Source organism: Phasianus colchicus, chromosome Z, assembly GCF_987193195.1.
Source record: "Phasianus colchicus chromosome Z, bPhaCol1.hap1.1, whole genome shotgun sequence".
NCBI lineage: Eukaryota > Metazoa > Chordata > Aves > Galliformes > Phasianidae > Phasianus > Phasianus colchicus.
The window spans coordinates 36,447,722-36,474,997 of record NC_143476.1 but is presented as its reverse complement, the minus strand read 5'-3'; the positions used below and the strand labels follow the sequence as shown (position 1 = coordinate 36,474,997).

General features: G+C 38.6%; 1 protein-coding gene across 2 annotated transcripts; it reads left to right on the top strand.

Moving 5' to 3' along the window:
• UGCG (UDP-glucose ceramide glucosyltransferase) lies at positions 1-27,276 on the top strand. 2 transcript variants are annotated; one of them, XM_031608352.2, is made up of 9 exons: positions 1-232; positions 15,688-15,829; positions 18,926-19,028; positions 19,969-20,070; positions 20,428-20,540; positions 22,241-22,419; positions 22,761-22,847; positions 23,262-23,451; positions 24,811-27,276. In XM_031608352.2, the coding sequence occupies exons 1-9, from the start codon at positions 135-137 to the stop codon at positions 24,979-24,981; spliced, it is 1,185 nt and encodes a 394-aa protein (XP_031464212.1). In that variant the 5' UTR covers positions 1-134; the 3' UTR covers positions 24,982-27,276. The 2 variants fall into 2 exon arrangements, with proteins under 2 accessions (XP_031464212.1, XP_089987238.1); XM_090131112.1 differs by lacking the exon at positions 1-232 and adding an exon at positions 259-466.

Genomic DNA, 27,276 nt, shown 5'->3' with positions numbered 1-27,276 from the left:
AAGGCGGGGGCAGGCCGGGCCGTGCCGCGCTCCGTAGTGCGGCAGGCACGCTCGCCGCCGGGCCGGGGTGACGCGTCCCGCCGTTCCTCCTCCCTCCTCTCCCTTCGCGGCTCCGCAGCCGCCGCGCCTCGAGGATGGCGGTGCTGGCGCTGGCCCTGGAGGGACTCGCCATCTTCGGTCTGATCCTCTTTGTCGTGCTCTGGCTCATGCACTTCATGTCCATCATCTACACGTAAGCGCGCGGTTGCGGGGCTCGGGGCTCCGCCGTGCACCTGCGGGATGCGGCTGTGCGGGGAGGGCCGGGGCGCGCTGCGCTGCGGGAGGCGGCGTTCCGCCGTGCGTTGCCGCGGTGCTGCCGGTTGACACAGCGCCGTGCGGAAAGCGGAGCGCGGGCTGCTTTTCTTTTCAGTAGACAACTCGGTGTAGGGATGAGTTGATGCATGGTGACGGTACTAGTAAGAAAACGGTGCGCGCGCGTGTGTGCGCGTGTGTGTGCGTGCGTGTGTGTGCGTGCGTCCGCGGCTGCCTGAGGCACCGGCTGTCGGGGCGCTTTACCTCGCGCTGAGGGGCGTTCGCTCCAATGGCGGACACACAAAGCAGGTTTCTGTGCGCCCGCGGAGGGGCTGTCCGGGCTGTGTGGGAAAGGACTGAAACGTGCTCCTTTCTCCGGTAGGCCTTGGTTTTACTCTATCGTCAATAAGAGGCCACTGTTGCACCGCCGTAGGTGTTAGAGAATACCCGGGTTTCTGTTTGCCTGCCTTTCTTGCTGTTCCACACAGCGATAGGTACTGTGATAAGTGCCCGCCCTTGTTGAAGACAGAGCTCCTCTTGCCTCCACGTGTGCTAGACGTACCTCTGCTGTCCTTAGGTATGATTGTTTTGCTCTCCTTTTTCTCACCAAGAATCCCTTGAAGGGTCTGATCATTTTTCCACGCTGTGGTTGGGTTGCATCTGGGTCTTATATTTACTCAGGTGACTAAATTTTTTTTCTTGAAAACTAGCATACGGGTTGTGCTGGGCTTGAATAGTAGTGTTTCGGTACCAGTGTGTTGTAAGGCTGCCCTGGAAGAGGCTGTGAGGTGCCAAAGGCACAGCTGGCTCTGGGCAGCTCTCAGGCAAACAGCCCCTTGTGTGCCAGAACTTCAGCTGCCCTGTGTAAGTGCATGTGGTGGTGGTGCTGCTGCTCATAAATATTTAAGAAAGAGTGGTGGCAGCTGCAAGGGACAGGAGGCCCAAATGGTGACATGGGAGAAGGCGTGTGAGAGGATAAACAGTAAGAGAGACAAGAGAGAGCGAACAGAGGGGCCACAGAGAAGGAGGTGTTATTGGCAGCTTGTGCTGTACATCCCAGGTACAGAGCAGAGGGTGTGGAGCAGTACAGGGACGCCTGGATGAACTGAGGGTGTGCCGTGGGGAGCTGCCCTGGTTGGGTGTGGGCACCCTGAGCCTCTGCAATTCAGAGGGTTTGCAGCCTGTGGGTGAGTCACGCGAAAGCAGGTGCACCTGCCAGAGGAACAGTTAAAGAGCTCCAAATATAAGTAAGGTGGGGCAGAAAACTATTATGCAGTGATGTCCTGCGTCACCTCATGGAATTGGGTTGGGGGAACTGAGTGTAAGATGTGGGGAAACCAGGAGGTTGGGGATGATCTTTATCTGTCTGAAGTTGAGTGTGGGGAAAAGGAACAGAAGATACTGCTTTGAAAGTTTGTTGCATTCTGCCTTACCTCAGTATCCAAATCAGCAGTTTCCTGTTAACTGACAATAACTTCAAGTAAGTAGAATTGCTGAAATTGGGACTGTTTTCTCTTCCAGTAGCTGCTGGACAAGGCAGGCAGGCCTGGTGTAGCTTAGAACTACTGTAAATGAAGTGGCAATGACATGTGAACAGAGCCGTAAGTTTTTGTTACTGGGAGTTTGTGGTGTGCCTGCGGTTTGCTTGTACGATAACAGCATGATAACAAGCTGTAAACTTGCCAGTGGGACAGATGATCAGTAAGAATGGAGGCAGACTCACTCCAGTTTGTGATACCCCTAGAGGAAGATGTGTCAGCAGCAGGGTTCCTGAGACCAGCTCAGAAGATACAGAGATAGGCACTGAGCATCTCTGCCCATGAGCTGGGTCAGTAACATGCTTTTTAGTGCTTGGTGTGGAAGGGTGGCCCTTGGTCAAGGCTAAGCAGCTAGTAGCACTGAAGTGACCAAGCTGTAAGCTGTGCCGTGTTGCTGAGGCTAGGTGAAGGAGCTGCAGCAGTTATTGGATAGGTATATAGAAACAGGACTGCTGCTCCCCTGAGTGTGACCACTCAGCTGTCCTTGAAATTAGAGAAATTCTGGGCACCTACAGCAGACATCCCAAGGAGGTGTCTTTGTGGTACCTGTGGTGATGCTGGAGCTGGTAGGATGGATACAGCTGCTGGTAGGTGTTTACAAGGGAAGGACCCCAAAAAGCAGTCATGATTATTGCTGTGGCCTGAAAGTGCTGGTGGTTAGGCATGGTTACTCATGCCCCTCTGTTGTGTCTTGGATATTTGTACAGCATGCTGCACCCTTCCCAAGGTCACTGAGGTGTCAGGGGGTCTTCTGATACATGGAAACTCCTTTTGATCTCAGTGAAAGGATGTAACATGGTAGTAGAGTTCTATCATGTTTACCACATACTGAAAGCTACTTAAACTATGCCAACTACAGACAGCAAAGAAGAAAGATGAAATTAATTAGTCCTCCCATTTCTCACGTTGTGTGATAATGTTGGTTTGATGTTTGTTTAAGTGATTGGACTAAGGACTGTTCTCAGCCCACTGTGTCTAGCAGCACTTAACTGGTGGGTTGCAGGAACTGAACTGTGCTGTTGGAATAAAACAGTGTTAAAACTTTTCCACAAAGTTTGCATGGCCCACGCAATCCTCATTCTGTGGTTCTCTTTTGAAATTTTAAGTGTTTGATTTTAAAGTAATAATAGTGAGAATACGTGTGGATTAAGTAGATAGATAGGATTATGCATGTTTGAGAAAGTAAACTTTTCTTGTTTTGAAGTGTTGTCAGCAATTGACAAGGTTAAAGAGCATTTCAGTTGTGTTGGTTTATATTATAATTGCTTTAAAATGATGTAGGTTTTGGATATCTAAAGTTGAGAAATGCCAGTTGAGAAACTGTCTGCTGTCCATTCTGCTGTGTCGCATTTGTTAAAGCTTAATCTGCTTCTTGACACTTTTCTTCCTTACCACATTTTCCCACCGTGAATGTTTTTGATTTATGAAAAATGCAGTGGGTTTGGTGAATTTCACTTTTCTTCAAAATGAACAGGTGGGTCAAACAAGGAAGTTCAGATAGTCATACTGCTAAGTCAAAGGGCATTCTATAAATTGTCTGAAGTGCATGATTTGAAACCAGTCTAAGTTTGTTGCTCTCTGTGTAATACTGAGTCAGTGAAGTAAAAGAAATTAACATAGGCCTAATGCATCTTTTTATTGCTAGTAATTAGGTAAAGGGCAGTTTGCATACATTTACTCTGTGTAATAAGGCAATGGTATCTGGCCTGTTTCTGTTGCTTTCCTTTATATCCTACACAAGTCCCGGAGCAAGGATCTTTGCGTGCATATAGCTGCTCGAATTGAATTTGAACATTGACTGATCCAGCAGGAGTTTAGTGTTGGATGTTGCTGTGTATACTAATTCTCAAACCATCTGAAGTTGTGTGATTGCATGGACAGCTAAAATGGACTTTCAGAACGAAAATAAAAGGGAAGGCAGTGTGAATGATGTGCAAATAAGGAGAGGGTTTACAGTGTTAGTCAGGAGACTCAGGAGTAAGTTTTGATATTTTATCATTCGGTTAAACTAATGATTCCTAAATAACTTCTACTCTGAAGATATACACAGAATGGAACAGATGCCTTCTTAAATCAGGGGAAAAAAGTAAACAACTAAAGTTGCTTTCTCAGGGCTAATGGCACTCTAACACATTGTGTTTCTGAACAACTGACTTTCAAATTCTATGGCAGTGGGTTTGCTGCTTTAACAGTATTTGAAAATAGATAGTTCTGGTTTAATAATGATAGGTGTTTTCTGAACATTCTATGTCCCTTCCTAAAATAAAGCTGGCAAACAAAGCCCACAGAAGCTAGAAAAAGCCTTACTTAAGTGTAATCTGATATGTTTCCCTACTAAAGTCTTTTGACTTCAGTCTAAGAATGAAGGAAAGCCTGTGTTTTATACTTCTCTAGAAACTCAAATTGATTATTTCAGCTCGTATCCCGCACAGGGGTGTATATAGCAAATACATTCTGGGACTGAGGACAGAGGATAGGATGTTGTAAGTTTTGGAAGTTGTGTTCTGCATGGCATCGCTGAACTGCATGAACTTTGCCAGTGTCAGAGAGTTCCTAAGAAACTCACCAAGCATTTCTTAGCGTGCTTGTAACTTCCTGCTGTGTTTTCCTGGTCCACAAAATGAGACTATTGGAGTCATGTTTCGGTTTTGAGTCTCCATTGTTCTTGTATCTGTTGCCAGTAACAATTCTAATTGCAGAGCTTTTTTTTTTTAAGCGAACCATAGCCAGCTGGTACTGATGTTGCTGATTGTCCTTGCTTCCCAGGTGTAAGTGTCATACCATGGAATTGATGACCATATTGCTGTTTTTAATTTTTAAAAATAATTTAAGCGTATGGACATTAAACAGTAGTCAATGAAAAATTAATTCTTTAATTGTGCTACATCTAGAGATGTAATTAGACACATTATGCCTTGTCTATTGGCGTAACCCAAGGCTTCCAGAAACTTAACAAAGCAAGCAAGTTCCTACATGCAAGTGAAAACATATATAATACCCTTAGCTTAATGTATAAGCACGCAAGGATGAAATTCAGTTTGCAAAGGTTCAGAAAACTCAAGTTTACCGAAGAACTTATGCAACTTTGAAAAGCTTTCTAAAACATGGGTTCTAAACAGACACCATCACCACCCAACAAAGCTCTGCTTGACACCTGCTTTTTGAGTTGTTTTGATCTTTGGGGTAATAATAAATTACTGTATAGCAGTTGTCACCTTTCCTTCTGAAGAAAGCATTTTTTTTGTTTAACTGTCTCAGTGCCTTCTGTTGGCTCGGTTTATGACTTGTGTCCAGTCTTACACTGCTCTTCTCTGATATCTCTGCTTGTCTTTGATCTTGTTCTTCTGCCTTTTTGCTTGTTGCTATAGCTGTTTCTATGTTTGGGCTGTCTTGTTTTTGCACTGCCACTTTCTGGCAATAGACTAACCACAATATCTGTTAAGGGCTGTAGTTACTCACTTTGCCATCTCAGGTGCGTGACTGCTTTGGTTTGTAGAAGTGCTTTGGAGGCAGCTACCTTGGGAGGCAGTCTATGTGCTATCAAGTTCTGGGGCGTAGAAGAACTTCTATAGAGATGATTTAAATACTTTTTTCTGAAGTTAGAGGTATCCTTCCCTCTTGATGATAATCAAATCAGAAAACTGAGAAATGTGTTTGCACTGGAGCTTCTCCAGGAAATGACTGAAAGACTTCTAGCACATGCAGAATGCTCTGAGTTTGTTTTTCTTCATTCCTCAGTTGAATCTTTACTAAACTTGTAATATCTAAGCTGAAATTTTTCATGCAGGTTAACAGTTTTTTCTGTTGCATAGCTGATGACAAACTTGATGTAAAATATTTAACATTAGGTTGTTATCTGTGATTTCATCTGTGTGGAACAGGGAATAGAGCAAGTTTGTGACCTCTGTTAGGAATGTTTCAGCAAAATTTGTAGAGGATTAAAAACAAGCAAAAAAGGACTTGCATTTTTTGACTGCAAACTGGGATAGAGGAGGAATGGGCTAGAGAGGAATGAAAAGTTACCCGAGGCTTTTCTTTGATCTTGGTAACACTCCTGTCTTTCTGTTCTCTCAGCACCACCATCTCCTCTGTCTCTGCATTGATGATGGACCCTACTTTATGCAGAATCCTACAGATACTGGCTGCAAGTACCACATCCTTATAAATTGTTGGATTGCTTTTTTCTCAGCAAGTCAGTGACAGCACTGTGGCAGAGAGAAATTGAAGGGAGCAAAGCAAAGATAGCAAGTCAAGTACGATTACTAGGGAGAAATGGGAGAATCAAGAAGTATGGGCACACACAAATGTGTAACAACTTGGATGCCAAGTTGAGAGTCAGTTTTTCAGCACAGAGTAGGAAGCTAGTGTTGTAGGCTGGAAATACCATTTGAAGGCTCTGTTCCAACCCTCTGCTGAAGACAGGGCTAGCTTAATGCTGATGTCTCTATGCTCAGTGCATGGTTAGAGAAAACAATTGCTTCTTGTTGTGATAAGGCGTGGAAACCATCGGAAGTCTTCAGAACTGAGATGCAAAAAGTCATCTGTGGCAGTAGTTTTTGACATCTTTATTAATGATTTGTTGATGATACAGAACTGGGAGGAGTGGCTGCCATACAGAGGGACCTGGACAGGCTGGAGAAGTGGGCTGACAAGAACCTTATGAAGCTCGGCTAACGAAAATGGCAAGGGATAGCTGCATATGTCAGCGCTGGCTGGGGTCTGACCATTGGGAAAGCAACTTTGCAGAAAAGGAGCTAGAGGTGCTGGTGGACAGGAAATTGACCCTGACAGTGATGTGCGTAGCAACAGTGTGGTAGCAAAAGTGTGGTAGCAAAGAAGGCTAGCAGCATTCTGGGCTGCATTTCTGACCGCTTAAGAAATGTGATCCTTCCCCTCTACTCAATACCACTGAGACTGTGTGTGGTGTGCAGTGTACAGTTTTGGGCTGCTTTGGTATGAGACATGGTGGAGCAAGTCTGGCTGAGAGCCAGAAGGATGCTGTCAGGGCTGTGCAGAATCTGATGTGCAAGGAAAGGCTGAGAGAGCTGGTACTGTACAATCTTAGGGAGAATCTTATTAGTATATGTAAATACCTGACCTGGAGAAGTTAGGAGTTAATTTTTGAGTTATGTATAGTAAGACTGTGTTTGAATAAGTTTTTGTGTTAGAAGATTAACACTGAGGGAAAGCAAAACAGCTCAATACCAGAAATCTAAGTGGTAATAATGTGAGAACAAAACATTAGTGTTGGGGGCAATGAGAAGGCTGGTTTTTGTTTTGTGTTCTTTTCTTTATCCAGGAGGATAAGATACAGATGGCAAACATTGAGGGGAGAGTGTGATATTACAGGCTCTTAACATGAGTAATTTGGTAGAGGCCCAGATTAAATATGATCTAGGATAAAACTGAAGGTAAAGAATTGAGGATACCATTCTCAGATTGGACACGTTATCTGAGAGAGAATGGGAGATAGGTCAGTGAACATGACAAGTAGGCTGTAAGAACAAACCATGCCTGCCTGATGAATAGTTTGTGTGGAAAGATGAAAGACTACAAGATTTGGAGCAGGTAAAGCAGAAGACTACATTGAAGGAAGCTCTTGAAGTGAAATAGATTGTGTTACTGGAAGTAGTGGAGGTCTTCAAGCAAAGAGGCATTTGGCTTTAAATGCTAGCTGCAGAGAGGAAGCTGAGATGTGAGATGAGGAAGAATATGCTGTGTTTGTCTGCTTGTGTAATGGTTGAAGACTTCAATGAAGTTGAAAGAAGCTGAGGCTTTATGTAAACTAAATGTTCCTGTAAACTTCTGGTTACTCTGGATGAGTGGAGATGTTTAGGTAGAGGGTAGTAGACAATGCTACGTGACTTTAGGAATGAATTTGTGGACTTTGTCAGAACTCATGTGTGGCATGCTAAGTATGTGACTAGTTTTACTGGTTTACTAAAGCACTCTTTAGTCCTCATATCATCCCTCCCTGGGAACTGCTGAAGTAGATGTAGGCAAGTTCACTGGGATTTTAATTTCTTTTAATTGAAAGAAGTTCTTTTGTTTTGATGTACCTAATTGGTCTTGCATTTTAAAAAGGCTGTGGCTTAAAGGATTTTTTGTTTTAGAATAGATAAAAACCTTTAATTCTTGCTAGGTGAATAATTTCTGAAGTATGTTACGATAGTTGATAAAGGTCTAGACTAGTATCTTCTCATATTTGGCCTGGGTTAATTCATACCTTGGGTCACAGTGAGGTTGTAGCACATGTAAAATGAGTTTTACTTTATCCTACCTGACCAGAAGATAGTGTACTTTTACAATTGTATACAAAAATAACCAAAGTGAAGTATTGTACTATGTGAAAGTCTGAGACTGTCTTGGAATTACTGCCTGTGGCTTGTTGCTTTGAAATTGTTGAGTTTCTTGAAGCAGTCCAACAACTTCACTCATGATTCAAGTGGACTGATCTTATTAAAGCACCCAGATAACTAAAAGCTCATCTGTGTTGCCAGTTTATGTTGATAGTTGCTTTAGCCTTTGTTCTAGACAAATGTTCATTCCCCTCTTCAGAAATACCTCTTTGAAAAACAAAGTCAAGTCTGTTTTGTTGGTTGTTTTTTTTCTGACCCCTTGATTAGGTTTGTCTCAGCATTGTCAGCACTGTAATCCACAGAGAGGGACCTGTTCAAGTGAATATAAACATAAATTCTTACAGTGGTTGTGAGTATCCTTCAAGTGCTTGTTCTGAGATACTAGTTCAATACATCTGTTTAGTAATGAGTTCTGAGGTGATTGTTGCTATGGTTTAATAATGATAGCATGCTACGCTTTATTTTAAAGCAGGAGAAATATTTCTCTGACTACACATACATCTTACTAAATGTAAAACATCCAAGATACTGAAACTGTGTACAGAGCAGTTAGAGGAAAGCTTCCAAGCACTTTCTGCTGGATCACTTTATTTTTTAGCCTAAAACAGCACATGTTTTTCTTGCATGGTTTGCTAGAATAAGGCTATGGGTGAAGTAAAAAGCTTTCAGGCTCTTCTTCACAGGGGTATGCATTATGAACTGTCAAATGTTAATAGAAGCAGCAGCATCTTGAAAGTGAGAAATTCTCCCTGTCTCCATCCTCACAGGCATGGGGAAACAGGCTGGATTTTCAGGCTGATGGAGTTTCATCAAAATTAAGATACTCGTACTTCCTTTTAAACAGTTTTAAAGGTGAGATAAAATGTAGATGTTCCATGAAACAGTATGCTTGCAATGCTCTTATGTAGACTGTATAGTAGTGAAGGAAGATAAATGTCTCAATTGAGAGTCTGTGTCCCCAGTGTTGTCTGTACTTTTGCAGTTTTTAATTTATTATTTTTGAAGAGAAGAGATGAAACTTATCAAGATGGATTTTCTTGTTTGTATCTGCTGGAAACAAAGAAAGCTTTTCTGAAACCTTTAATGTTGTGTTAAGTACGGAAGTTACTCTAGTATTTTCTTTGGAAGTTTTTTTTATGGTTGCTTTCTTCTGCTTGCAATTGCTTCCTGGTGTTCTTTATTTGAAATTCTTCAAGGTCTTATAAGACACTTGCAGTGAGAGCATTGTCACTGCCTTGCTGACAGTTCTGTTGTCCAGAGAAGGTGTGTAGCTTTTGCCGTACCTCATCTGTGAAAACAAAGGAAAAAGGATTGATATGGTATTTTTGTATTTGTTCATGTAGGTTTTGAGTCGTCTGTGTTTTTTTTTCTTGCTGAAACTTTTAGGGAAAAGGGACTGTGCAAGATTGTGCGACAGGGATCTATTTGTACAGTGGGAGCAGTAAGGAGCAGCTTGGGTCTGTAGGAAGCGCATGATCTAATATTTAGCAAATGAAGTTTTCATTTAAGCTTGTGCGTTATGAAATGAGAAGTAAAGAGTTTTATTTTCTACCTACAGAATGGCAAAGTCAGAAAAACAAACAATAATTTTACAGTACAGATCTTCTTTGTGTTAGAAGATTTAATCCTTAGCTTTGTGGGTTTGATTCTGCTGTAATAACTGACTGCTTTGGTTGCTTTATCAGGCCTGGAGTTGTTGCCATCCATTGGAGATGGTCTCAGAAATAAAACACAAATCACATTGCATGCAGTTCTGAAATTGCATAACACTCGTTGCAAGCAGCCTGCTTCAAAAAAGTGTTTCTATTTCTATGTTCCACTGGCTCTTAATTTGCTGCTCAAAGGGATAACCTAAATCCCCTCCTACTCCTACACCTTTCTAAACATTTCTGCTTTTCTAATCTGCCTTCAGTGAGCATGTGGCTACATGGTGACTCAGACTCAGATTTTCTGTGGGTAGTTCTGTTTGATCAGCAGGCTGATCCAATTTATCTTGTGGCCCTGACTGCTTTATTACCACCAGTAGGCTGAGGGGTGTGGGAGAGCAGAAACAGGGCAAGAATTGCTGTTTTGATGGCAGCCTGCAGACAGTCTATAAGAGAATGCTTCATGTTCATTTCAGAGTTTACTGTGTTCCAGAAACTGCTGTGATGTAGACACAGTGCTGTGTTTTTGTTAAGCACATGCCAGAGTACACTTCATGTGCACTGTACACCGACTACCCAGGATTTGGGTTGTAAAAGGATTCCCATTACTTCAGGTTTAACTGCAGTCTATTGTATGGGAGTTGAGTCTGTTTGTTTTCCTTTTATCTTGTGGGCATGGGGATAAGAAGGGGAATGGGGGAAGAACTTCTAAATTTTGAGAAAGGGGCGGTTTGCTAGAGATTTGAGATTGATGTCTGAAGTGTTTGCTCATATTTCTTTCTAAAAGATATGGCATTCATCTTTTTTTTTTCCAAGCATGGAGCTTGAAATCACAGCCAGCAACACAAAATCCATCTGTGAGAAGACTCATTATGGATTGCTTATGCTGAATGTGATGTGACTTTTGTGATAACGTGTCCAGCTGTTCAAAAAAAAAATGCTTCTTAAAGCATTTCATCTGTGTTTGAAGGTTTAAAGTTAAACAAATTGCACTAAGTAAGATTTTTGTTTTACCATGTATGGTTGTATTTATCTTTACTAACTGAACCACTGAACCACTGCTTCCCACAATTGGAAATGCAGATTAATGTTTGTTTTCTGAGAATATTTACCTTCTGAAAACTTAGAATTATCACAGTACCTCAGTCCATTCTTTTTTTCTTAAGTCCTTTACGTCTGCTTTTCTGTGTGTGTGGAAATCATTTGACTCTTGTTTTATGTATTCCAATTCACTCCCCTTCGGTGCACCTCCCCATCATGATATCAGTGTGCTGTATGCTAAGGGCCTTTGCCCTTTCATCTGTGCGCTATGTGTAGTGCAGGAAGAAATTTGTGTAGAATGTCAGTGGAATGTATTTCATTTGTCTTTTACCCACAGCTGGTATATGAGGTAGCACTAACGAACTGAAGCATGACCTCATCCTTGTGCACATTTCCAGAGGAAGTGGCTGGGCTCCCAGCACTGCTTTGGGCTGGCATGGATCCTCCTCTGACCTGTGGTGAGCATGCTCACTCTGCTCTCCCATGGGCAGCTTGGCTCTCTGGAAGCCTGCTGAAGTCAGGGGAGGAAGGAGTATGAGCTCGTCCTTTTTTGCTGGTCTCAGCAGGCTCCTTTCTGAACATGCTTTGGAGCTTATTGCATCCTTCCTGAAGCAGCTCCAACGTTAATTTGGCAATCTGGCTTTTTTCCTTCCACTTCAGGATTACTTTTCTGTTTAAATGAGTCAAATATCTTACAGCAGGATTGTATGGGCATCTGTATTGTCACAGTGTCTTGTTTGGCTGGTGCTGACAGAAGCAAGGAGGCTAAGGAGCACCAAGGGATCTCTGCTGTTAATGATGCTGCAGGATTGGCTTGTTCATCCTTTCAGCAAGTATATTAGCTAAGTTAAATTGACAAAATGCTGATGCTACACATGAAATTACATTGTGGTGGTTTAAGTGTCTTGACTAGGTCACTCTGGGATCAGACAAATGGCAGCACCCCTGTAAGAAGAACAGCACATCCCAGAAATGGAGAAAAAAAGGAGTGCCTCCAAGTAGCAGCCTACGCTTGAAATGATTCAGCTGTATTATGAAACCATACTCTGGGCAAAAAAGGTTGAAAAAGGATCCAGGTGTTTAATTCTGACTTAAAGAATAATTCTGGGCATTTGCTAGAAGACCTGTGCTGGTCTTTTTTGCAGTTTTCAAAGCCATCTGAAATTGAGGAGGTCCCTAAAAGGAGTAGTGTAGGTGGCCTCTCTAAGTATGCAGTAGAATGTTATGTTCATGAATCTGTGTAAAGCAGAATAAGAAGTACTTGATAATGCATTATTCTAGTTTGGATATGTCTCTGCAACATCTTTTCATCAGTCTCTGTGCTACCACACCTAAAGATGCTTTTCCTCCTGCTGGTGTAGACCAGCACTGTAGTAGAGGCTGTTGAAGCAGACCCTTCCCACCCACCTTCACTGGCATGTAAAATGTGCCCTGTGGCTCCAAAGCCAACAGTTGTCTTGAATCGATGTCTAGGATAAATAGAATTTGACTTTTATTTGTAAATAAAATTACAACTCTGCATGCTTTGTATTTATAAAATACAATGTATGTTTTTGGCTGCTGAATTGTAAAACGATAATTGTACAATTGCTGCTGTAAGGTGCTGGAACATATTTGTTGTTAGCATGGAAATGTCTGTACACTAAGGCTAACATGGTTGGATTTTAATATTAAACTATTAGTCTATGTAAAGCATGGGTTGCTAGCCTTTCTGTGAATTTAAGACTTACCTGCACTACTTTCTCTGGACTTCTCTAGTCTTTCTTTCCATGGTATTTATTGCACTGATTGGAATGTTATAGATCTTAATCTGTGTATAAGGATACCTGCTTTTGGAGATGTTTTAGTGCAAGGCATTTATAGAAAGTAATGAAAATATGGTGATCTCAGCTTCTTTCCCTCTCTGCTGCCAAAAGAAGCAGGACCATCTTCTTTCTCATTTGTCCTCTTTCAAGCAGAGAGAGATGTTACTCTGTAGCAGATCCTGAAGTCCACTAATCCCTGTGAGATGACTCAGTTGACCAAGAAAACTGACTGGAGGACATGTGTAAGAATTCAAAATTACAGACAGAGAAAAGAGTCTCTTTCCAAAGTAATGAGCTGCTGGGGCATCTCAACTGCTTGTGCAACTACAGCCTCCAAGGGATGTCTTCAGTCCTTTCCGGGTCTTGTTAGTGCTGCTTTGTAATTTCAAAGTGTCTGTTGCAAACTTGTGGTGAAGAACAATGTTCTTGCAGCTATTAAGGAGAATTAATTAAGTAAAGTAGCTGCTGAGGAAAGGTTAAAATGAGTGAATAAAATGTTTTGTTTTTCTACTACTTTTAATAACCATAGTGACCCAGCAGTCTGCTTCAGCAAGCTTTTTTCTATTTGCTGGAATACTCACCCCACCTGAATGGCAGGGGAGGCAAGGTTTAGTAGGCTAACTTGATATAGATTGCCAAAGATTTATCATGTAGTAATGCTGGGCAGTGATAATGCATTGAACTGAATTTTTGCCTTTTGAAGTATTTATACTTCTGAGGGAAGACATCTAGATTGTAAATAAGTTTCTACAGATTTTGCAGATGCTCCTTAGACAATATAGGACAGTTGAACCACAACTCATAGCTCCATTGTGCATCATTCTGCTCTTCTTTCCCAACTTATTCCCAGCACCAGGCTGCTTAGATGAAATGTCAGTGCTTTGTCTCCTGATGATTGCAGGCTGATGTATTTAACACATTTCAGTGTGAAGATGTTTGTAGATAACTTGGCTACTGTTCTTTCACACATGGGACCTCCAGGTGCCTTTAAATAGCACTCTAAATAGTTTTTATTGTTTTCTTGATGTAGTGGTTCTTTCTTGCAGCTTACTACATTAGGCAGTGATAGGGAAAAAAATAATCAATTAAGCAAGAGCATCTGAATAGTCTGGGTTAAGTTCAGTGCAAAATAATGCATAATATGAACCTTGAAGATTCCTATTCCTTAATTCTTAACTGTCTTGCTTGCTCAGTGCTGATGAAAATCACTATGATGACAACACCCATCTGAGAGAACTGAACCACCATAAGGACAAGTTCAGATTCAAAAATATTGCTTCGCTATCTGCTATTACATCTTACATTTACAATGTAGACTCCACATGTTCTGTAGTGTGTGACTTCACTTAGAATATATATGTTAAAAATATTAATGTTAACTTAGCCTGATGTTTTGACTTCCCTGTTAAATGTTAGCCCTGATATTGTAACGTATTTCTCACAGTGGTTGCTCTGTTTCTCTGGTGAAGATAAATTTCCAGCTGTTACTCCTTTATTCTTGCTCAGGTTACACTAATCTGCAAATAGCCTTTACCAGTGTAAAATGATGTGGCTTACTGTTAAGTTCTCTCTTGCTCCATGGAGTCTAACAGGGTGCTGCCTTACCTTAGTGTCAAGATACATATAGCTCCCAAGATGGCATTTTAAGGTACCATGCTAGAGTCGGTCTTAGCATACTGAGGCATACTCTTTCAGGATTCTTGGTCTGTGATACCTTATAGCTGATTAGATCCTGATAATGCTACATGTCTCATTTGCAAATTTTTTTAGGCGTCCCTCACACCATGTGTAGGCTCTTCCTTGTGTAATTCAACCACCTGCCTAATCCTATATGTCAGCATGGCTTGTAACACAATGCCTAGCGAGATTCTGCCGTTTTATCACTCGCTGCTTGTTAGCTATCACAGTCCTGTTGCACGTTTTCATCTGTTTCTTCTTATCTCTTTCCATTCACTCTTTCCTTCTTTTCAAGGATTTTCTCAATATACAAATCCTATGTGCACTGCTACAACGCATTTAAAAATGATTGTTTATTTGCGTTGTCTACTTTTTTTTCTGCCTTCCCCCCTTCATTGTTCAGAGTAGCATTATTGGTGCTCCCTTAACACCCTTGTTTCCTGCTGTGTTGATGTCCAAATTGGCAATGAGGTCTTTGTGATAGCTCTCAGAACTACTAAACAGTTTCTTCATTTTGGTCTGACAGCTCCTTGACCATTAATTGTTTGTCAGGACAATTTTAGTTTACCTCTACAGTGGCTTTGTTTTGATGGCAGCATGAGGACATCATCTTTGTCTTTCTGTCTTATGGTTATGCTCCTGCAAATAGTGCTGTGCTTCTGGTGTCCAGCTGCAAACCTCACTTAAAGAGGTGTGCTGGGGAGACAGATGAAATGACATGTGTGAGCGTGTCATTGTCTTGTTTCAACAAAATGCTGTAGAGAGCTACTGGAATCTCTTCTGTTACTAGAGTAACTAGATTAGTAACTTTACTTTCTAAGGTACATTCTCAGTTGACCTTCATCCCTTCCTCAAAGATGTTTAACTGTTGATTTTTACTAATCCCTATTTCTCCCTTTGTACTTTCAGCTTGCTTTAAGTTTTGCATATATTGATGTAGGAAAAATAACCTTACCTTTTTATTTACAGGAAGCTGTTTTCTGATTATCCTGTTACAATAATGATTTTTAACACTGTGTAGGAAGGCAGAAAAGTTTGTCCTATGTAGACTGAAGAAAGTGATACTTTTATTGTTTAAAATAGATCATGTTTGGAATTTTATCTGAAGTATTTAAGAAGTTGAATAAGATTGAATTGAATTTATCTTATCTAATGTGACGCATTCTTTGACGTGCTGTCAACAGGTCTGAAAGCAGCTGTTATTCCTACAACTGAAACAATTCTTGATCACAGTTTTAAATTTTGAGTTTCTTATTTTTAACTGTATTTTAAATGGAGTTCTTTAGCATATTTTGTTTCATATACAGTGGTATGTTATTTCTTCTTGCAGGCGCCTCCACCTAAATAAGAAAGCCACAGATAAACAGCCATATAGCAAGCTTCCTGGTGTTTCACTTTTAAAGCCATTGAAAGGTGTGGATCCTAACCTGATCAACAACTTAGAAACCTTCTTTGAACTGGATTATCCCAAAGTATGTATACTATTTACAATCTTTGCTTCTTTGCCTCTGAAAATCCAATCAGTGGTTTGTGCTAGAACTACTCATCTTGATTGTATAGCAAATTGTTCTTTCTTCCACAACAAATGCATGATTACTTTTTCTGTATGTTCCAGACAATATTTATTCCTCTTCAAAAAAACTGCTTATAAAGGAACATGACCAAGACTTGAAGACAAAGCATACTCTAGATTTCACTAAGATATGTTTAATCGTTACTCCAGTACTTTCTTGTTTATAGGAGTACAGTCTTTAAAAGATAATTGCCTTTTGAGAGACCAGACACGCTTCATAATTAGGTATTTTTCTGTAACAGATTTTGTGAAAAAAGCCTGAAACTTACTGGTGGTTCTTACTGACATGCTTTATAGCAAAATGTGGCTCAGTGAAGTACCGCCTCCAAGGCACTTAATCGTATCTGGAAAACAAATAGTTAAGAAAAGCTTATGTTTGCTCTTGAATGCTGTTTGATTTTGTAATATGAGTGATAAGTAAGGTAAGTGATAAGTGTCAGATGCTGTCCTTGTGTTAAGGACCTTAAAGGGGAAAGACTTGTTGCGTCATTCACCTTGTGGTGTATGGTACTGTGGGTGGAATATAGTCCTTCCTACCACATATATTTTGAGTTCAGACTCTTGATATAAAAACTTTCTGCTTCAGTTCTTCTCAGAATTGCTTTGGACAATGCTGTTTCCTTTGTAAAAGGACAAAAGCACATGTGAACTCTGTGGTGGGTTTTCTTTGTGTATTCTATTTAGAGTAACTTCAAAGCTCTGTCAGGTAGGGTTTAAAAAACAAACCCAACCAAAACCCTTGCAGTTGACTACAAATTAGATTGTTCTTCTCTAGTAGTGTTTGAGGCCTTTCAAACCTTGAGGCATGCAGATTTGAATCATTCTGAGTCCCCAGAAAGTACAATAAATATTAAGAATAGCAAGAAAAAAAATTAAAGGCAGCAAGATCTCAAGCTGTTTTATAGTTATAATCTCAATATTTGACTACAAATACTATTGTTTACCTACTATACATTTTGAAATTTTGTCAGAAACATCCCCATTTGTGTTACATTTAAATTTAACCCAATTCTAATCTTTGTACAGATAAATGTCTTTCCTCTGCACTATTCACGTATGTTGTTCTTTCGTTCATTATTGCATACAAAGGCTGAATAGTATTTTTCTGCTGAAATGTTTTCATGTCAAAGTTTTCTGTTACTCATTCAAAATTCAATTACTCATTAAATTTTTTCAGAATGGATATATAAATGTTATTCCAACTGTGGATTGAAGATTTTATGGGTTACTAGCAAAAAATAATTGTTTCACATATTTAACTGGATCAACAATAAAGCACTAATCTCTTCAGTTGTTAATTTCCATGATATTCATAATGTAAGGGTCACTTCTGTAATAGCTGAAAGATCTTTTACTTTTTAAATTCCATTTTCTTTATAATAATGATTGGAATCAGACACTGCTCACTCTTCAGGCTAATTGCTTTATGCTTGCACTGAGAGACGTAGCTGCTCTTGTCTGGTAGTCTGTAGTGTTGGAGCAAGTCCTACAAGTACAATTAAGAAGTTAAGTTTCCACAACTGAATCAACTTGCTCTTGCTGGGTTTTTGTATCACAGTGCCTCTTTTCCACTTGAAATGATGTATTTATTCAACTTATTTCATCCTGTACTGGATGACATTACTTGTTCCTCATAAAGAAAATGAGAACTCATCATTGAGCTTATAGGCAGACAGCTTTTGATGTTGAGAATAATTTTTTCTTGTATAGTTCCTGGAAAATGAAGTTTGGCTAGGTGTCACTGCAGTGTGATGGAGAATAGAGTATCTGTTTTGCTCGTTAAGTACAGCTTTTATTATTCCTTTATCAAATGGGATTAAATCATTTCTCATGAGGCTGGCTGTTTAACTTTTTGCCTGTAAGGATGACTTTGAGGTATTTTCATCAGAAATTTACATTTTCTGAATTGTATTCTTAGAATAGGTGTGCTGTTGACTTGTAATGCTTCACAATTTGAGCAGGGAGATGGGAAGGTTATGTCAAAAGTACTCAGGGAGTCCATTACTAATGAAGAAACAAATGCCTCTTTCAAAACTTGCAGTCTCGAAACATTAAGTTGTGTGTGATTCTTAAAACGCTGCTTTTTCACCCAGTGTTTGTAGCTCATTTAGTAGCTGTGTAGGTTGACTGCTGAAACAGGTACAGTTTCTTACTACTTACTAGGTTTTCTAACCTTTGTTCTGGAGAGGGGAAAATGTACATTATGATGTATGTTCCTGCACTTAGCTTTATTGTATGATGACGTGTACCTTTATTGGTCTCAAAGGGCTGTCATCCTGCTGTGTTCTGCATTATGCATCTACAAAATGAAGAAATGGAATCTGTAGTCAGGTGTAGAATAGTTTGTGTTAACGTGATCTGGAGTTTTGTTAAAGAGATGAGAAGAATCTGGTTTGTGTCAGTTTCATTTGTAAGTCTCTTGCTTGTTTTACCATCCGAGTATTCAGAGTATTACAGACTGTTGGTAAAGATCAAATTCTAGCATAGTTCTGGCACACAGTGCTTTGGAAGCTAATATATGTTGACTGAAAGATGAGATCTATAATCCTAAAAGTACTGTGGGTTATGTTCTGCCATGGAAGCGAAAACTTTCACACTTGTAGCACCTTCCTTTAATATTTAATGTATATAGTTGTATAAATTATAAACTTCAGATTCATATGTGAACAGAAATGGAAGCAGAGTTAGGGTGAAATGGAAACAGGAACAGAAACTTTAGCTTCTTTGTGTAATGTTCTGTTTTGTGCCTAATAGAATTCTTCCCAATAACAGGAAAATGAATGTTCCTTGCTACAGTACTTTACAGGGACATGGAATTGTTTTCTTTTTAGCAAGTACTTCTGGTGCATTAGGTGTTATTTAGCTGTAAAACAACCCCCTTTTATTTTTAATGCTATAGCAGTGCTTTTCATCTTTTTTCGTTTTGCTATGCTGTGAAGCTTTATTCCCTAGGTTATATTGATATTAAATATGTGCATCTGTTTTTCCCCACTAGTATGAAGTACTACTTTGTGTACAAGATCATGATGATCCAGCTATTGATGTCTGCAAAAAGCTCCTTGGAAAATACCCGAATGTTGATGCTAGACTGTTTATAGGTAAGCAGTGTATCACTGGAGTGGGACTTCAACTTATAAAAAAATTTTTGGCTTTCAGCTCTTTAATAGTCTTCTGAAAGACATAGTTGTCTTGTTCTTCCAGTGTGACTTAATCCTGTATTTGAGCAGAGTATAGAACTAGATTTGTATTCATAATTTGTCACCTCATTTTAAAAGCAAACAAAAACAACAAACTCTAGGAAAAATCATTATTCAACCTCTGCACCCTTTTTGTGCTAAGTCTGGAATTCAACAGTTTGAATCTTGTTTCTACACTATACTAAATATGCTTAAAGTGACTTAAAGTTCTGGCTGTATTTGAGCTTGAGGTGTTAAAATAATCTGTTTTCATCAACTTAGAGACTGTAAGCCAGTTTCTTACTAATTGTTTGTACTGAAGGAGGAAAGGGATGGGAAAGGATAATTAGAACTAAATGACATATAATAAGCAGAATCATATCTGTTAGGAGCAAGAAGTTGTATCACTGTATTCTGCTCCACTCCCTCTTTTGCTTAGGTTATCCTAGGGTGTAACAATCATAATCAGGACTCCTAAGAAGAAGCAGTAGGCAATATTTACTTCATAGAATGTAGTAAAAAGCTTTGTAATTCTGCTCTCAGTTATTAACCTACCATATTGAGGAAGCATTTGAATAATTTTCCTTTTTAATTCTCTACTAAACTGTAGTAAAATACAAAAACAGAAATAAAGGAATGTGTAAAATTTAAATGCTTCTCATAAAGTGGACTTGTAGAATTGAAAGGTAAAAATGTACTGATTTTCCAGCAAGATTTTTTTGCAGATAGATTAAAAAAATCTTAAAAAAAAAAAAAAAAACCAACAAAACAGCCCCAAAACAAATAAACGAAGAAAAACCACACAAAAAAGCCCCCATGCATTTTGAATATGATGCTTGTGGTTTGTTTTTTTTTTTTTTAGGTGGTAAGAAGGTTGGCATCAACCCCAAGATTAACAATTTAATGCCTGGCTATGAAGTTGCCAAATATGATCTGATATGGATTTGTGACAGTGGAATCAGAGGTAGGTGGTATTGTAATGTGCTGATGTTTTATTGCCCTTACTCCATGTAGGTTAGCAGTTGTAGAAGATTATTTTAACTGAAATAGAAATGAAGTCTGGAGAATTCTTTCACAGAATAAAAATTTTCAACCTTTAAGGATGTCGGTCTTATTTTTGATACTGTTCTTATTTTATTTGCTGATCATAAAATAGTAATAATGATTAAAATTATACTGATAGTTTATTGCCCCTAAGTGGCATGCACTAAGCTGTACCTGCTGTTGACAATAACATGAAAATCACAGTACTGTTATACAATAGCCTTCTGCTAATGATGGAATTGCTCAATGAACTGTCATTTTCTCATTTCTTGCTTAGTTACACCAGACACTCTGACAGATATGGCCAACCAAATGACTGAGAAAGTAGGATTGGTCCATGGTCTTCCCTATGTTGCTGACAGACAAGGATTTGCTGCCACCCTGGAACAGGTCAGTGCAGTATGTGTGCGTGTATGTATGTATTTAATACATATGACTAAAAGTTGTATAGTGCCTCTTGCATTTTTGAGTGAAAGGAGGTTTCTTTTAATTTTAGCAGCAGTTACACTTTAGACTGTCTAGGGTAACTTGTAAATGTTTGGAAATTCCACGTTGCTCCAGACATCAGTTCAAATCTTGTTGCTATATAGAGTGCAGGATGAAAATACAGGATTTTATTTTAATAAATATTGGGACTTTAGTAAAAAAAAGCTATGAACTCTGTTGACCTTTAACTAGGAAAACAAAAATCACTGTAAGTTAGAGAAGAGTCCTGCTCACATCAGTATCTTATTTCCAGAGGTTATAAGCAGAACCTTTGGGAACAGGACCTAATCAAGGTGTATGTTTTTATTTTCCCTTGATATTCTCTCAGCTTTCCAGTATTTTCAGCTGAGATGCACCCTGTGCAGGAAGTACTCTTTTCTTATACAAACTTTTACATTTTTTACTTGAATCTGTGTAAATCTCCAACATCTTGTCTGTCTGTATCCAGAAGTTCTATAGATCTATATTACAAGCACCACAGCCTTCTTAAATCTGAACCTTGCTCTTCTGTAGGGCTATTTTATGTCTCCTAGTGCTTGGTTAGAAAGAGAAGGTGAAGAGTTGATTACTGTCCATCTTCATATCACTTAATGTTATCTGTCCTTTTCTTCAGTCTCTCCATTCTCAGTAAGTTATTCTCAGTGGAATGAGGAGATTGAGTTTTGTCTGTTCCTCGTATCTGAAGGCTAATAATTTCTTTTTACTCTAATCTGGCATAAATAAGGCATTTTGGTCCTATTCTAATAGTCAAAGGCAAAAATGTGAGGAAAAAGTGCAGAGAAATTCAGTAGAGAGAGGCTACCGTGAGTGAATTTTTTTTTTTTAAACAAAGTCTGAATTGATTTTCTTAAAAGAGGAGAGCAGGAAGCTATAACGCAACTCTTATTGCTGCTTGCTAAATAGCATTCTAATTACTGTTTCTGTGCTCCTGGAAAAACTTCTTGCTTCTAGTTCCAGTGTACCACAAGGTTACCATGCCTTCTGTTGAATAAGCTGATGTATTAGTAAGACCATCCATAGGATGAATAGCACTAAGATGCTAGTGCGCAGCCTTGGCTATCTTCTTGGAAGCTGCTGGCTTTATGTTACTGGATCTTGTATTTTTAAAACTCTTCCAGTCTGAAGTGACTTGGCTATTTCATCTTGCTGGTGCATTAAACAAAAATTCTTTGCTTCTTTACTGCTGTGTAGTAAGCTTCTATAAAGTTGTATGCACTGCTTTAGTTAAGAGGAATGAGACAGTATGTCTGTTAGCTGTAAGTGAATAATATATTATTTGAGTCATTAGTAGTTTGAGTTTTACTATGTGTGTTACCTGAGAACAGCCTAAATTAGAAATTTAGTATCAAATAAAATATGGCAGTTAAATATAAAAATTCAAGCTGTGTATTAAATCCATAGAAGGAGTCCATATCTATTAGATTTCTCAAATTTAGTGTTAAGTTAGACTTCTTACTTGGATGGTAAAGAACTTCCCAAATATAGGTTCGTTATTGGCTATGTTTACAATACATTCTCCTTCAAATACATACAGATGAGAGAGTTGTCAGTAGTAATGGCATAACTACATGTAGAGCTTAAAAGCCTTATCTTGTTTTTTGCAGGTTTATTTTGGAACTTCACATCCAAGGTCATATATTTCAGCCAATTTAACTGGCTTTAAGTGTGTAACAGGAATGTCATGCTTGATGAGGAAGGATGTCTTGGACCAAGCAGGGGGATTGATAGCTTTTGCACAGTATATTGCTGAAGATTATTTTATGGCCAAAGCTATAGCTGACCGGTAAGAGCACTGAAGCAAGCTTTTGTTTGAAATAAGTTTGTAACTATTTGTACGTGTTACATGCTATATAATTAGGCAGTCAGGTCAAGCCCACATCAGCTGCTTTAGAATAGTGTTTCAGAGAACATTAGATATATTGTTCAGGAGATACTTACTATCTTCAAATCAAGAGATTTGGTAAAAGCAAACTTAATTTTTTTTTGCTCTTATGCATTGTAATAATATAACATATATACTAAAGCAAATATCAAAGCTTAATAAAGTTCTTAAAATGTTTGTTCTATAGCTGTTCTTTGCATTTCTTATTTGCATGCTTTTCATAATACACATTTATTTTTCAGAGGGTGGAAATTTGCAATGGCCACACAAGTTGCAATGCAAAACTCTGGCTCATATTCTATTTCTCAATTTCAATCCAGAATGATCAGGTAAAACTTTAAATCTTGCTTCCTCTCCCTTCCATTCCTGTCACCTGTCTCTGATGTGGTTAACCCGAAAATGCAGTGAATACTTCTCTCAAACTAATTTGTTAGTAATGTCAGGAATGATATAGTTTCAGTGCATGGCTAGAGGTGCTGCCTTTCCAAGGAAGTGAGACTCATGCGTGAGTAGTTTGTTTTTTTTTTAAGACTAAAAACCTAAAAAGAAAAAAATGCAACAAAAAAAACTGGTTACCTTTTAAATGTTTTACATAGTGTTTTTGAAAGGGTGATTTTTTTTTTTTTGCCATGTTTAATTTGGAAGTGTAAATTAAACAAGATTGATGGCTCATCACCTGATGAGTTTAGGGAAGAAGTCCTAAGAAATTACATGTAGTCTGAACTGTTTTGTTTTTTTCCTAGATGGGCCAAACTGCGAATTAATATGTTACCTGCCACAATAATATGTGAGCCAATTTCAGAGTGCTTTGTTGCCAGTCTGGTTATTGGTTGGGCAGCTCATCATGTGTTCAGATGGGATATAATGGTGTTTTTTATGTGTCACTGCTTGGCGTGGTTTATATTTGACTACATTCAACTAAGAGGTGTTCAGGTATGTCACGTTTCTTCTCAGAGGCTATGAAAGCTGCTAGTGTCAACTTCTTGAACAAACAGATAAATGTGATTTCAGTGACAAGATACTTCTCTTGATATCATCAAGGAAGTTCTAGGTCAAATCCTGTTACCTCTGCCCACCTGTTAACTTCACTTAGAGTAGCGTGAAAGGTATGCTTGGTTGTGATCTTATTTTCTTTGTGCACTCGCCTCGAACTAGCCTCTGCAAGTTGAATTCTGTCTCCCTTTCACATTTTTGTATTTGTATTTCTAGTCTGCTATATTTAGGCATGTCCAGAACTCTTAAGTTTTTTTTAAAAAAGTACAAGAACAGCAGCTCTGGGATTTTAGTTGTTTTTGATATCTTTAATTGTTCTACTGTCTTTTGTATCTTGAAGCTTATGTGTACAGTTTATGTACACTTAAACATATTTCTTCTGTGTTTTGATACTGGATATAATCTAATTTCAAAAATAAAACATCCTCGTCACTGGAAGAAGGGGGATTCTTCAGTAAGACTTTCAATATAGAAAGATAGCATAAGTCAGAAAAATACATGCTTTTCTAGTTCTTCAGGCTACTCTGTCTACTGTGACCCTATTCCATCTAAATCTGATCCACAGTTACTTATGTGTACAAATTATGAACTAATTCTCATCTTACTGAAAAACATTCTCTTTGTAGTTTTAAGAATTTCTAGAAGGAAAGGCTAGTTCTACCGATAAGTTAGAACACTGGTTTAACAGTTGTTTCTCTGATTACTGTAATTGCTGCATGATATGTACATGGTGCAGTAAAAACTTTGTACCTGTTCTTCCTCTTCTGAAGCCTCTTCAGTTTGCAGCTCTGCATATAGCTGGTAAATCTTAAAGGAACAGTTAATTCAGGAGGGCTGTCTGTAAATGTTTTTTAGGCTCTTTTTCCTATGCAGTGAGCCAAAAGCTTGGTTCTTCTAATTTCACTCCCTTGAGAATGTGTGGTGGCCTACTCTCTAGGTGCTGCTATTGTGGGGTCTGTGGCATAAACTTAGTGCCTGCTTTCAACACAGTTTTACAAAGCTTCAAAAGAAAATAAATTGATATTGTGACTCTTTGTCTTTTGCTTTGCATATAAGTCACTTTTCAAACCTTCTGTGTCATTCTACCAAGTATCTCATATGATTACCTATGTTCATAGGTAATCATATCTTGGATGAGAAAAACTACTTGGCTTCTAAATAATAGAATATGCTTTTGATAATATCAAACTGTATATTAAGCATTAGAATAGATTTATCTGTAATACAAATGTTTTACATTACTTCAAAACTCCTTTGAAATGGTTAGTATGCTTAAATATTTGTTTTTTGTATTCCTAGGGTGGTGCTTTATGTTTTTCTAAACTTGATTATGCAGTCGCTTGGTTCATCAGAGAATCCATGACAATTTATATTTTCCTCTCTGCTTTGTGGGACCCTACTATTAGCTGGAGGACAGGACGCTACAGATTGCGTTGCGGAGGCACTGCAGAAGAAATCCTTGATGTATAGCCACAGCTTTGCAACTGTGACTGTCAAAAAGAGAAAGGGGGATCGAAAGTATTATAAATTGTTTATAAAAAATACTTCTAAGAAAACTAAGAAAATCTACCTTCAGTAGTTTTATTACTTGTATGTTTTGGTATCTGTTCTTTAATTTATTTTTTGCATGGCACTTGCATATCTGTGAAAATATCTGTAGTCTTGGCCAAATGGTATTTTGCTCCTATGTACAAATAGAAATGGAGAGAGTTGGTTCTGATACATATCTGCTATATGAAAACTCTGCAGTAAACTTTTTTTTTTAAGAAAAAAGTATCCTTCTGGATATAAATGGCTTCTTACTCCATGGTATGCTGGCCTAGCAAAGCCAGTGGTCATATAGTTATTGTCCAGCTGGATTGCACAAGGCTGTACCTAATAATATCACATAAAAAAAAAGTACATCTGATTTCTATTATATTCCACTAAATTGAGCTAGTAACAGGACCTTGGGAAAGAAGCTCTTAAACGCTTTATGCCTACCTCTTGTAGTTGCTGCAGAACAAAATGAATGGAAAGTAAAAATGCTTAGCAAAAACAAACTAAAATAAAGCTGGAGTCCTGTGTTTATATGTATATATGAAATACTTTAGTTGTTGCAATGAACCAAAAGTGGACTGCGTTTGATAGGGTGAGGCATTACTGGTCAGTCACATATTGTGAGCGTCTTTGGCCAACTCTAATCTGGTTCGGTCTTGAACCTTGTTAAGCACTGTGCTGTAACTAGCCTAGCTGGCCCCCTTCATTGTTTCCATCCTTTTTAAGGGGTGTTTGGCTTTTTTTTTGTGTGAGTGCTTTGACTGGGGGTGGTGGGGTGGGGGGTGTTTGCGTGGGACTCAGTAAAGGAGAGAAGGGAGTGGAAATACATTTCAGAAACATTTCACACAAGCTGTTTTCTTAAAACAATGTATTAAGAATGTAACTTCATGATGCAGGTATTTAAAATCTTTTTAAAGTGAACATATGTATCCACAGTAGTCAAAATTGAGTATTAAATTGCAGTAAATATTGTGAATATATTAAAGGTTTGGGTGAATTTGCTGTAACTAAAATTATAATCTTAATTTAAACATCAAACTAAGTCTACTCTTGGCTTTTTGCCTTCTACTATTAGTCTAGCCTTTAAATTGGACTTTGTATTCCAGTGGTATGACTAAAAGGACTAGATTATAATGCATGCCGTGTTTTCTGACCCTGTCCCTGTAGCTTGGTTTCCAACCTTATTGTGAGACTTTCCAATTTGTGGTGAACTGGACTTGTTTTCGTTAAACATCTTTAATTAAAAAAAAAAGCAAGCAAAAAAAAAAACCAACAAAAAAACAGCAAAGCTAGAGAGGGATGTTGCATAAGCCTTTTGTTTTCATAATTGTATTTATGCTGCTTTACTTCAGGTGAAATGGAATATTGTCACCATGAATGTGAGCTGCTGATTACAAGGCTCATGCCAACAAAGCAGCTCTAGAAGTTGAATTACGTGTAGCATATTAGCAATAATGATAATGTATTTATAAAAATGGACACTTACTTTACTGAGCCAATCCCTTAGCTGTCATATGCTACACACCAGCATTGCGTGTGTACATATTAAACATACTCTGGGCCAAAATGCTTCATCCATCCTAATGTTTCTTTTGCCTTATTATAACATGGAACTTTTTAATGGGCATTTCTGTATGAACAAAGGCTTTTGATTCTGTGCTTCATTCTTTTCATGTGAATCAGGAATAAGTTTTTCCTGAGGAGAGTTGCACACTGAAAGCTAGTCTAGTTGTGACCCACGAAAACATAGTTTTTAAGAGTTTTTACATAATAGAATTTTGCTGACAATGTTTATATCTTTGTTTCATGAAGTTTAATGCCATTCATTGCACTGCTGAAGTGAAGCATAGCTTGCAACTTAGCTTTATGCTGATTTCTATGCAGGCAGTGGAACAGAAAACCAAAAAAAGGCTGAAAAGACTTCATTTACAAGATGTTAAGTGGGGATAATTGTTTAACCGGGTGCTTTTGTATTAGCAGAACCATCTTTGGTCAAGAAAACTGAAGCTTCACTTAAGCAAATAGTTTTCTTTTGGGGTATTGTCTGGTTGATTGAAATTGAAACCAACACTGTTGAATGTTGAAGATGCTACAACAAAACTTTCAAAATTAAAAATGGCTAATGTAAAGTTGTGTTGTTCTACAGGTATGTAGAATATACCATGTTTATTTAAAGTCATTGTTTTTCTTTTATTTAAAAATAAATTTTGAATATAATGTTTGGAA